At 35.3% G+C, this 12468-nt stretch overlaps 1 protein-coding gene across 1 annotated transcript; it reads left to right on the plus strand.

Annotated features, from left to right (window-relative positions):
- Positions 1-10569: 10569 nt before the first annotated feature.
- On the plus strand, positions 10570-11100 carry LOC308630510 (small nuclear ribonucleoprotein E-like; the record flags this gene model as incomplete). The annotated part of the gene is made up of 1 exon (XM_081260616.1): positions 10570-11100. The coding sequence occupies one exon, from the start codon at positions 10570-10572 to the stop codon at positions 11005-11007; it is 438 nt and encodes a 145-aa protein (XP_081116742.1). The 3' UTR covers positions 11008-11100.
- Between the last annotated feature and the right edge of the window lie 1368 nt (positions 11101-12468).

Below are 12468 nucleotides of genomic sequence, written 5' to 3' on the forward strand. Positions count from 1 at the left end.
AAATTAATAAACAATATTATGCACTAATATATCATAATTATTATGTAATACAACTATGTAGTATATACTATATGTTTTTATGGGTATTCTACATCTGGGACAATGGGGGAAAATGGAATTTAATGAAAAGTTTTCCTATGTATTATGTAATTAAATTTGAGGTGTTTTGATTTTAAAATGGTATAATATGATCATCTACTAAAATATGCAGCCTACTACCATTGGATTAGAATAAAGTAATAATAATGTGGATGATTGATACTTGCTCCAGTGCTTTGATCACTTTTTATCCTGTTATTAATGACTTATTAATAATTAGGTCTGCACATTATGGCTAGATATGTAGGTCTCTATTCAAAAAGTATGGTCATTCTTTCTCATAATATAAATCTTTGCCAAATGCATTTGTAACTCAGAAGTTAAGTGCATATGATGAATGGCATGGTGATATGTTAAATAAATATAAGAAAAGATAAAATCTCTCATTAAGTGCAAAAATGTGTGGAAGACTTGTTTAATGCACATGAAAAGAAAGATATGACTATATTTGAAAGAGGAGCTGAAATTCAGATTTTCAGAGTGGAGTAAATATTTGCAACACTCAAAAACTGGAATCTAGATCATACATAAAGTACACAATTATATGGCTAATAAAAAGTCATAAAAATAAAAAGGGAACCCAAAAGAAAAACATGAAAAATTCAAATTGAAAAAAAATCAATGGCATGTTCAATAAATATTCATGACCTTTACACACCTAGGGAAATGCCATTTGACAATACATAAAGTACACAATTATATGGCTAATAAAAAGTCATAAAAATAAAAAGGGAACCCAAAAGAAAAACATGAAAAAAATTCAAATTGAAAAAAAATCAATGGCATGTTCAATAAATATTCATGACCTTTACACACCTAGGGAAATGCCATTTGACAATAATAGGAATGTCCATATACTATGTTTCCAAGACATGAGATGGAAAGATGACTCTCACATGTTAGAAACATAGCATGTGCCATCCCTATTGGAATGAAATGACCAAATATGGTGTCAAAGACTGACTCTCTTTGACACACACTCCTAGTCAAGCCCCGTTAAGCCCTCTTCTCCACTAGATTTCATTCTTGATCATTAAAAACTACAGAATTTCAGTAGGAAATGAGGAGTAAGACAGACTCCCCAGAGTAGATATATACCTTCCCCCACCACCCCCTTTAGAGGAGAACACAAGCATAGCTTCTAGCACTGACATCAGCAGGATAAAGTCTGCAGTCTCTATATACTCCCACTTTGGAAGGCTTAACACTGCCAAAAGATTTTCTGCTTGTTCCAGGATGCACCTGAGGTTGGGACACTCTCTTCCAGTCTAACTTTGATAGGTGCCAGTCAAAAAACCCAGATGAGTTTCCCATGGACAAATACACATTCTCATTTCCATAGATGTCTCACTTTTTTCTTTTAAATTTTTAACTCATTTTTTATTTTTTATTTTTAGTTATACATGGTGGTAGAATTCGTTTTGACATAATTATACAAGAATGGAATACATTTTATTCTAATTAAGATCCCACTCCTACGGATGTACATGATGGTGGGATTCACTGTAATGTATTCATATATCTAAATAGGAAAATTATGTCAGATCCATTGAACTCCTGCCTTTCCTTTACTTATCCCTGCTCCCTTCCGTTCATTTCCTTTGTCTAATCTGCTGAATATCTAGTCTTCCCCTCTATGCCAATATTGTGGTTTGGCTTCCACATATGAAAGAAAACACTTGACCTTTAGCTCTTTGGGTCTCACTTATTCACTTAGCATGATAGCCTCCAGATCCATCTATTTATTTACTGGAAAATACTCTAACTTTATTCTAATTATAGTCCCATTCTTGTGGGTGTACATGATGTGGAGTTTCACTTGTGACGTATTCATACAAGAACATAGAAAAGTTATGTCTAGTTCATGCTACTGTCTTTCCTATTTCTAACTCACCTCCATTCCCTTCATTCTCCTTCATCTAGTATTCTGAACTTCTATTCTTCCCCTCCTCTCCCACTTGTGTGTGTGTTAGCATCCACATGTTAAAGAGAACATTCAACTTTTGATATTTTGGGGGACTGGCTTATCTCACTTACCATGATACTCTGTAAAGTCATAAAGTCATTCTTTTTTTACAGCTGAGTAATATTCCATTGTGTATATATATATTACATTTTCCTTAATACTACATATAATATTAATTTTCTTTATAATTGCCATTCTAACTAGAGTGAGATGAAATTTCATTGTAGTTTTCATTTGCATTTCTATTCTAGAAAATATTTGAATTTCTCAAATTGCTAAAGATGTTGGCCATTTTTTTATATATTTGTAGATTTTTCATGTTTTCTTTTGAGAAGTATTTGTTTGATTCCTTTTGCCCATTTATTGATTGGGTTATTTAACTTTTTGGGTGTTAACTTTTTTGACTTATTTATACATTTTGAAAATTAATGCTCTATCCGAGGTGCAGGTGGCAAATATTTTCTCTCATGTTGTGGGCTCTCCCTTCACGTTCTGATTGTTTCTTTTTCTGGGAAGAACTGTTTTAGTTTGAAGCCATAGCTGTCCACTTCTAAGATTCTGCTTTATGCACCCACAGATCCCCCTTAACTATACCCTTAGGTAAATCACCTAGTCACCTCTTCGCATGTCAAAGTTGAGTTCAGTAAAACCAGGAGACATTTCACAGAGGACCCTCTTCTCTATTGCAAGAATATTACACATTAAAAGCTGCCTGTACCACTTTAATAAATGGCCAGTTTGGGAAATCTCTGACAATGGTGAACAAATTTTTCTTTTCTTTTTGTCTTTATTTTCAAACTTGACATTTCCAACCTCTTGAACATGGACAGAATTCCATTCTCTTGGGAGTGGGCAGATTCCTAAGGGAGCACCAACCATATTAGATCCACCAGGGTAACAGTCACAGACAAACATGGCATTGAGGAGGAAGAAAATAGTCTAGGTCTTGCATAATGTCCTCTAGTAATGATGCCCTAGTGGTCTTAGGCTGGCTATTCTAGACTGTTATATAATATAATAAAAAATAAATCTTTATTTGATCAAGCAACAATAGCTTGATTTCTCTACCTAAAATGAAACAATATATCACCTAATACACTTTGTTCCAGTCATGACATCTCAACAAAAATCTCTATAGAAAATGCATAATTATGAAGATAGCCAACGTACAGAACAAGGAGAGAATATTAAAAGCTACGAGAGAAAAGAGGCAGATTACATTCAGGGGTAAACCAATTAGGTTAACGACCGATTTCTCATCACAAACTTTGAAAGCGAGAAGATCCTGGAATAATGTATTTCAAACGCTGAAAAATAATGGATTCCAACCAAGAATACTATATCCAGCAAAATTGAGCTTCAAATTTGACAATGAAATTAAAATCTTTCACGATAAACAAAAGCTAAAAGAATTTGCAACAAGAAAACCAGTTCTGCAAAGCATTTTGAACAAAACAATACAAGAAGAGGAATGGAAAAATAGTGCCCAAAACTAACAGCAGGAGGTATCTCAGTAAAGGGGGAGAAGAATAACCAAAAAGCAAAACTAGCCAAACTAAAATAAATAAATAAAGAAGCATGACTGGAAGTACAAATCATATCTCAATTGTAACCTTAAATGTTAATGGCCTAAACTCACCAATTAAGAGACATAGGCTAGTAACCTGGATCAAGAAAACAAATCCAACAATATGCTGCCTTCAGGAGACTCATATGATAGGAAAAGACATACACAGGCTGAAAGTAAAAGGTTGGGAAAAATCATACCACTCACATGGCCCTCGGAAGCAAGCAGGAGTGGCCATACTCATATCGAATAAAATCAACTTCAAACCTAAGTTAATCAAGAAGGATAAAGAAGGTCACTATATACTGTTAAAAGGAACCATCCACCAACAAGACATAACAATCATCAATTTGTATGCACCAAACAATGGAGCTGCAACGTTCATAAAACAAACTCTCCTCAAGTTCAAGAGTCAAATAGATCACAACACAATAATTATGGGTGACTTCAACACACCGCTCTCGCCATTAGACAGATCCTCTAGACAAAAGCTGAATAAAGAAACTATAGAACTCAACAGCACAATCAATAACCTAGACTTAACCGACATATATAGAATATATCAACCATCATCAAGTGGGTATACGTTCTTTTCAGCAGCACATGGATCCTACTCAAAGATAGACCATGTATTATGCCATAAGGCAACTCTTAGTAAATATAAAGGTGTGGAGATAATACCATGCACCATATCTGATCATAATGGAATGAAATTGGAAATCAATGATAAAAGAAGGAAGGAAAAATCCTACATTACATGGAAAATGAACAATAAGTTATTGAATGATCAATGGGTTATAGAAGACATAAAGGAGGAGATGAAAAAATTCTTAGAATCAAATGATAACACAGACACAACATACTGGAATCTATGGGACACAATGAAAGCAGTTTTAAGAGGGAAATTCATTTCTTGGAGTTCTTACCTCAAAAAAAGAAAAAACCAACAAATAAATGAACTCACGCAACACCTCAAAACCTAGAAAAGGAAGAGCAAATCAACAGCAAATGTAGTAGAAGACAAGAAATAATTAAAATTAGAGCAGAAATCAACGAAATTGAAACAAAAGAAACCATTGAAAAAAATTGATAAAACTAAAAGTTGGTTCTTTGAAAAAATAAATAAGATAGACAAGCCTTTAGCCATGCTAACAAAAAGAAGAAGAGAGAGAACTCAAATTACTAACATACGGGATGAAAAAGGCAATATCACAACAGACACTACAGAAATACAGAAGATAATTAGAAAGTATTTTGAAACCCTATATTCCAATAAAATAGAAGATAATGAAGATATCGATAAATTTCTTAAGGCATATGATTTGCCCAGATTGAGACAGGAAGACACACACAATTTAAACAGACCAATAACAAAAGAAGAAATAGAAGAAGCCATCAAAAGACTACCAACCAAGAAAAGCCCTGGACCGGATGGGTATACAGTGGAGTTCTACAAAACCTTCAAAGAAGAATTAATACCAATACTTTTCAAGCTATTTGAAGAAATAGAAAAAGAAGGAGCTCTTCCAAATTCATTCTATGAGGCCAACATCACTTTGGTCCCAAAACCAGACAAAGATACTTCAAAGAAAGAAAACTACAGACCAATATCTCTAATGAACTTGGATGCAAAAATTCTCAATAAAATTCTGGCGAATCGAATACAAAAACATATTAGAAAACTTGTGCACCATGATCAAGTAGGATTCATTCCTGGGATGCAAGGATGGTTCAATATATGGAAATCAATAAATGCTATTCACCACATCAATAGACTTAAAGACAAGAACCACATGATCATCTCGATGGATGCAGAAAAAGCATTTGACAAAGTACAGCATCCCTTTATGTTCAAAACATTAGAAAAACTAGGGATAACAGGAACTTACCTCAACATTGTAAAAGCTATTTATGCTAAACCTCAGGCTAGCATCATCCTGAACGGAGAAAAACTGAAGGCATTTCCTCTAAAATCTGGAACAAGACAGGGATGCCCTCTATCACCACTTCTATTCAATTTAGTTCTCGAAGTACTAGCCAGAGCAATTAGACAGACGAAAGAAATTAAAGGCATAAAAATAGGAAAAGAAGAAATTAAACTATCACTATTTGCGGATGACATGATAATATACTTAACAGACCCAAAAGAGTCTACAAAGAAGCTGCTAAAGTTAATAAATGAATTCAGCAAAGTGGCAGGATATAAAATCAACACGCATAAATCAAAGGCATTCCTGTATATCAGCAACAAAACCTCTGAAATGGAAATAAGGAAAACCACTCCATTCACAATATCCTCAAAGAAAATAAGATACTTGGGAATCAACCTAACAAAAGAGGTGAAAGATTTATACAATGAAAACTACAGAACCCTAAAGAGAGAGATAGAAGAAGATCTCAGAAGATGGAAAAATGTACCTTGTTCATGGATAGGCAGAACTAACATCATCAAAATGGCGATATTACCCAAAGTTCTCTACAGGTTTAATGTGATGCCAATCAAAATTCCAATGGCATATCTTGAAGAAATAGACAAAGCAATCATGAAATTCATATGGAAAAATAAAAGACCCAGAATAGCAAAAGCAATTCTAAGCAGGAAGTGTGAATCTGGAGGTATAGCAATACCGGAGGTCAAACTGTACTACAAAGCAATAGTAACAAAAACAGCATGGTACTGGTACCAAAACAGGCAGGTGGACCAATGGTACAGAATAGAAGACACAGAGACTAATCCACAAAGTTACAACTATCTTATATTTGATAAAGGGGCTAAAAGCATGCAATGGAGGAAGGATAGCATCTTCAACAAATGGTGCTGGGAAAATTGGAAATCCATATGCAACAAAATGAAATTGAATCCCTTTCTCTCGCCATCCACAAAAATTAACTCAAAATGGATCAGGGAGCTAGATATCAAATCAGAGACACTGCGTCTGATAGAAGAAAAAGTTGGATACGATTTACATATTGTGGGGTCGGGCTCCAAATTCCTTAATAGGACACCCATAGCCCAAGAGTTAACAACAAGAATAAACAAATGGGACTTACTTAAACTAAAAAGTTTTTTCTCAGCAAGAGAAACAATAAAAGAGGTAAATAGAGAGCCTACATCCTAGGAACAAATTTTTACCCCCCACACCTCCGATAGAGCCCTAATATCCAGAATGTACAAAGAACTCAAAAAATTAAACAATAAGATAACAAATAACCCAATTAACAAATGGGCCAAGGACCTGAACAGACACTTCTCAGAGGAGGACATACAATCAATCAACAAGTACATGAAAAAATGCTCACCATCTCTAGCAGTCAGAGAAATGCAAATCAAAACCACCCTAAGATACCATCTCACTCCAGTAAGATTGGCAGCCATTATGAAATCAAACAACAATAAGTGTTGGCGGGGATGTGGGGAAAAGGGCACACTTGTACACTGCTGGTGGGGCTGCAAAATGGTGAGGCCAATTTGGAAAGCAGTATGGAGATTCCTGGGAAAGCTGGGAATGGATCCACCATTTGACCCAGCTATCACCCTTCTCGGACTATTCCCTGAGGACCTTAAAAGAGCGCTCTATAGGGATACGGCTGCATCAATGATTATAGCGGCACAATTCACAATAGCTAGACTGTGGAACCAACCTAGATGTCCCTCAATAGATGAATGGATAAAAAAAATGTGGCATATATACACAATGGAGTATTATGCAGCACTAAGAAATGACAAAATCATAGAATTTGCAGGGAAATGGATGGCATTAGAACAGATTATGCTAAGTGAAGCTAGCCAAGCCCTAAAAAACAAATGCCAAATGTCTGCTTTGATATAATGAGAACAACTAAGAACAGAACAGGAAGGAAGAGCATGAGGAAAAGACTACAGTAAACAAAGACGAATGGGGGGAGAGAAACGGGGAGAGAAGGGAAAGCACATGGAAATGGTAGGAGACCTTCAATGATACATAAAATTATAAGAGGTTATGAGGGGCAAGGGGGAAGGAAAAAGAGGGAGAGAATTGAACAACAGCAGGGGAGGTAGAGAGGGAAGTTGGGAGGGGAGGGGAGGGGAGGGGGGATAGTAGGGGATAGGAAAGGTAGCAGAATACAACAGTCACTAATATGGCATTATGTAAAAATGTGAATATGTAACAGATGTGATTCTGCAATCTGTATTTGGGGTGAAAATGGGAGTTCAAAACACAATTTGAGTCAAATGTATGAAAGATGATATATCATGAACTATGTAATGCTTTAAATAATCAATAAAAAAAAGAAAAAAAAAGAAAATGCAGGAATTGAACTATATTACCCTTAAATTTTTCCTCCAAACTCGACATTGTAATAATCATACAAATATTCTGATGCTAAACACTTTTGTATCTTTTAAGGCATTAGTGACATTATAATGATGATAAAAACCCTTAAGAACATGGGAGTGTGTTTCAGAAGCTTGCCAAGTTCTTCACAGTCTTAAAATACAAACCATTTGATCTGCTGAGATCGACCTGTGATGTAAGAGCCATTAGGAAAATAAATATGCATTTAACTTAATCATTCTGTATTTATCATCCTTGTTACCTCATGACTTAATTAGCTTCTATTGAGTGTGATGATCTGCTAGAAATCACACAATTAGTTCTGCATCTGCTGCACCTGCTGCTGCTGACCTCAGGGCATTTATACCTAAAGACAGATGCTCAAGCACAGATAGCAAGGGGGTGCTTCCAATGGCTCCTATGTGTAGTCAAAGAAAACTAAGGGTAGTGTATAATTTTCTAATTGTTAACTAATTTGTGTTTGTACTTATTTTCTCCTAGCAGCTTCTTTCTTTTTTCATTGCCAAAGTATTTATTTCCACCCTGATGCCCTACAGAACAGTTTTGTAATGTTTGGAGAATATTCCTAAAATAGATTGAGATTCAGCAAAAATAAGAAACAGAGACATCCTCTTCTTATCAAAATGATCGAGAGGAAGAAATACAGCGGGCATGGAACTTCAGTTCCACTTTAAAGATAAGTGTACCTCCAAAAACCATATTTGGATTGCTTGTAATCTTGACAATTTGTTGGAACACTTCCCGATAGTGAATTCAAAATATAGTAGCATTAATCCTTAAAACATACAAGAAATGTAAAGAAAATTTTAATGTGTCCATGATTGATTTTTCAAAGTAGTAATTTTCTCAGAATATGAAAATCTCACCATCTCAAGTTCTGACTGATTGAAACTGATTGGGCTATGTAGTATCTTGATGGCTGGAGCACAGAAGTACTTCCTGCCACATCAGAGTAAGGGCTCAGTGGAAACGGGAGGGGGGGGAGGAGAGAGAACGGGGATCTTATGGAATATATAGCCAGGACTGGAAAGCACAAGAACTTGAAATTTGATCTATCAAATTCTAAAGTTCACAGTCTTCCATTGATTTGTTATCAAAGTAAGTGCAACAGCAAAGTTTCATAGTAAAGTTGGTTTAGAAATATAAGATAAATTTTACTTTCCAAAGAAGAGACACAATTAGGAAAAGAAAATTTAATTTCAAGCTTGAAATACAAAGGGAGAAAAAGTGGGGTGAAAGAATATGAAGTACCTTAGTACACAAACGGAAGAATGGGCAGAGCCAATACAGCACTCCCAACTTTCAAACTCTTTGGCCAAGAATTATTATTATTATTCTATAACAAAGCATTCCTGAGGAAATACTGGAGCAAAGTTTTCTTCATCCCCAAATCCAACTCCCTCAAGCTCCGCATTTTTCCCAGGTATTCTTTAATGTAAACCATCTCTACATGATATATTATTCCATGGTTAACCTGTTTAAAAAGAAGTGCAGAATCCATCCCATTTTATAAACTTCCAGTGAAATTACAAATGTAAGCCTTTGAGCCAAAGAATGGAAAAGAAACCTGTATGCTTTATTCAACTTACTGTCTTTCAAAACTTCTTGATCAAGGGACATTTTATTCATTAAAATGGCTTTTGGTGTCCAGCAGAAACAGGGAATAATTGAACACAGAAACACTGCATTTGCTTATTTTTCTATTGCTATTTCTAGGTCACTATGGGAAGAGTTAATTCTACATAATAATTTTAATCAGAATCCAACTGAGTAATATGTTATTTATTAAGGGGATATTTCAGAAAACATGATTATGATGCAAATGACAGGAATGTATCTAAGTTAAAATAGTAATTCTCAATCAAAGAAGAAAGAAAAGCTGAGAATTGGAGATAATGAAATGTGATGGCTAAAAGCCAGTCTATTTTAATTGAGATTTATAAAAACAACTAGCATTTCAGATTTAGCATATGCTGTAAAATGTTTTTGCCTTGAGTGAGATAAGTAGAATTGTTTGTATGGTTATATAATTTTCTGAAAGTTCAGATTGGTCAGAGTAATTTATACTTCCCTTTCATGTCTATTTGGATAGTTGAAATTTTCGCTACTGATAGATTACACTTTTGCTGCCTTTGAAAATGTAAACCACTAGTCATAGTTGGTCTAAAGCCATTAGACTGTGCTTAGTCAACTCTGTTACCAACACAAATTGTATACAAAAAATTTTGGCTAATTAACAATATTTCTTTCATATACAGATATGTTTTCGAAGATTTCCAGTAACATAAGACTCTAAAAATTGAAAGCAACCCATTTAATAATAGGGCATTTCTCTAAAAATTCAGAAATTTTTTATCACCTTTTAGTGGCTTGGGGGTTATCCTAATAAATAAGCAGAATTAAGATTACATTGCATGGGTGTAACATTAAAGAATAAAAATTCAACTTGAGGGAGGTGGGCTTGGACAGCTCTTGTGGGAAAATTTCAGGAATGGCAGGGTGAGAGGAGGAGACACAACTTTAGGTGGATATGGAGAGAAAGCAGGATTTCAAGGTCTAGGGCAGGAGGAAGGTGTCAGCAACGAGGGGATTCCAGGAGGATGAGAGAGTGGAATTTCCTTCGGAGTATAGAAGGTGCCTCCAAATCCCCTCACCCCACCCCCCACCCCCGCCAGTGGATGCCCAGTTTGACCCTTCTTGCAGTAGGCACTAGAGCTCGCCTTCAGAAAACAAAGAGGATTGGGTCCAGCCTCAGTTTCAGGGAGCAGAGCCTGTGCTGTGGAGGGATTTCTTCTTTAACCACTGTGGTGCAGAACCTCATCTTCAGATACTTGCAAAACAGATTTCAGGTTCAGGTGTGGTTCTATGAGCAATTGAATATGCGAATAGAGGGCTGTATTATTGGTTTCTATGACTACGTGAACTTTGTATTAGATGATGCAGAAGAGATCCATTCTAAAACAAAGTCAAGAAAACAGCTGGGTTTTATCATGCTAAAAGGAGATAATATTACTCTGCTACAAAGTGTCTCCAATTAGAAATGATCAATGAAGTGAGAAATTACAGAGAAAGCTACAATTTTTTTTTCTTAATTTAGGTGTCCTTTGTTGGGAATATACTTCTAAAACATTTGTTCACATTGTTTTGATGACCCTTCTGTTATAACCAGATGGAAATAAATGTTGTGGGACTCTTTTTATTTAATAAAAAAAGAAAGAAAATTTTACATTGTTTCTTCCTAAAAAATGTGGGGTTGGAAAGGGGAGCAACTCTAGATAGGGCAACTCTAGATAGGGCAAAGAGGTCAGAGGGGAAAGGAAGGTGGAAGGAGTTAGGGAAGATGGTAGAATGAGATGGACATCTGCTGAGGGCCATTGCCAAGTAGGAATGACGCATCAAAATTTCCTTGCTAGCGTACCCCATGTTAAATGGATTTCGCTGTTGACATTGCATGTAAGGTGACCTTGCTCAAGGACCAAGGCGGATCTGGGTTTAGAGCTGATCAGGTTTGAGGAAGTATCCCACTCCTTGAGTTTAAGGCGTTCCCGGTTTAAGGCAAGTTTAGGGCGTTCCTGGTTTAAGACAATAGGGGTTTTAGGGAAGTTGGAGGTTGAAGATTATTGCTGCTGGGATTAGGGTGTTCCTGCTGCTTGTTCCCGATGAGTTCTCGTGAGATTCAAATGGGATTGGGAAAAAAGCCTCGTGGAGTAGGTGAATTGGGCGGCAGCAGAACTTGGATTTCCCCAGAACGTGTGTAGAGGTCGGTGTGAGTTCGGGAATACAGCACCCCTAGATGTATGCATGGATAGCTGAGGGTAATAAATCATATTTTCAAAAAAATCTAGAAATAAGAAAAGTTAAAATTAAAAAATGAATTATCCATAATCATAAAATCCCAAGAGTATTAATTTTCACAATGTATATTCTGTTTTTTTTTTTTTTAAATAGGAACTCAGAGTAAATATTTAGTCAGGTTAATAAAATCATCTTCAAGATTCTCATTTTGTAAAACATCCTGGCTTTACATTGTGATAATGTTATTATTCAGTTATGTGTTTTCTTATTTAGGAACATTTAGATTGTATTTACTTTTTCCCTACTATAAATTATGCTGTCATAAGTGTTACTCTATCAACATTCATTCAAATTTCTGAATTTTTCTTGGGTTGTGAGCTTATATATAGAATCAATGGAAAATATGTGAATATGTTTAAAACTTTCTTATGGTTTGCCATTTCCACACACACACATCTATGACCAATAATACCATCCAGGCATGTACACACACACACACACACACACACACACACACACACACTTAACACACTTACAAGGAAATTAAATGAAGTAAATATTTCATTTTGCCTTTATTCAAGTTCCAGTAAGGTAGATAATTGCATTCTTACATTTGCATTAGACATTTTTAATTCTTTTCCTTGAAATGTATTTTCAAATACATTATTGAAATAAATTTATAAGCTTTCTACATTAATAATTAT

The sequence above is a fragment of the Spermophilus citellus genome (genome assembly GCF_964194105.1).
Source record: "Spermophilus citellus genome assembly, chromosome: 11".
Lineage (NCBI taxonomy): Eukaryota > Metazoa > Chordata > Mammalia > Rodentia > Sciuridae > Spermophilus > Spermophilus citellus.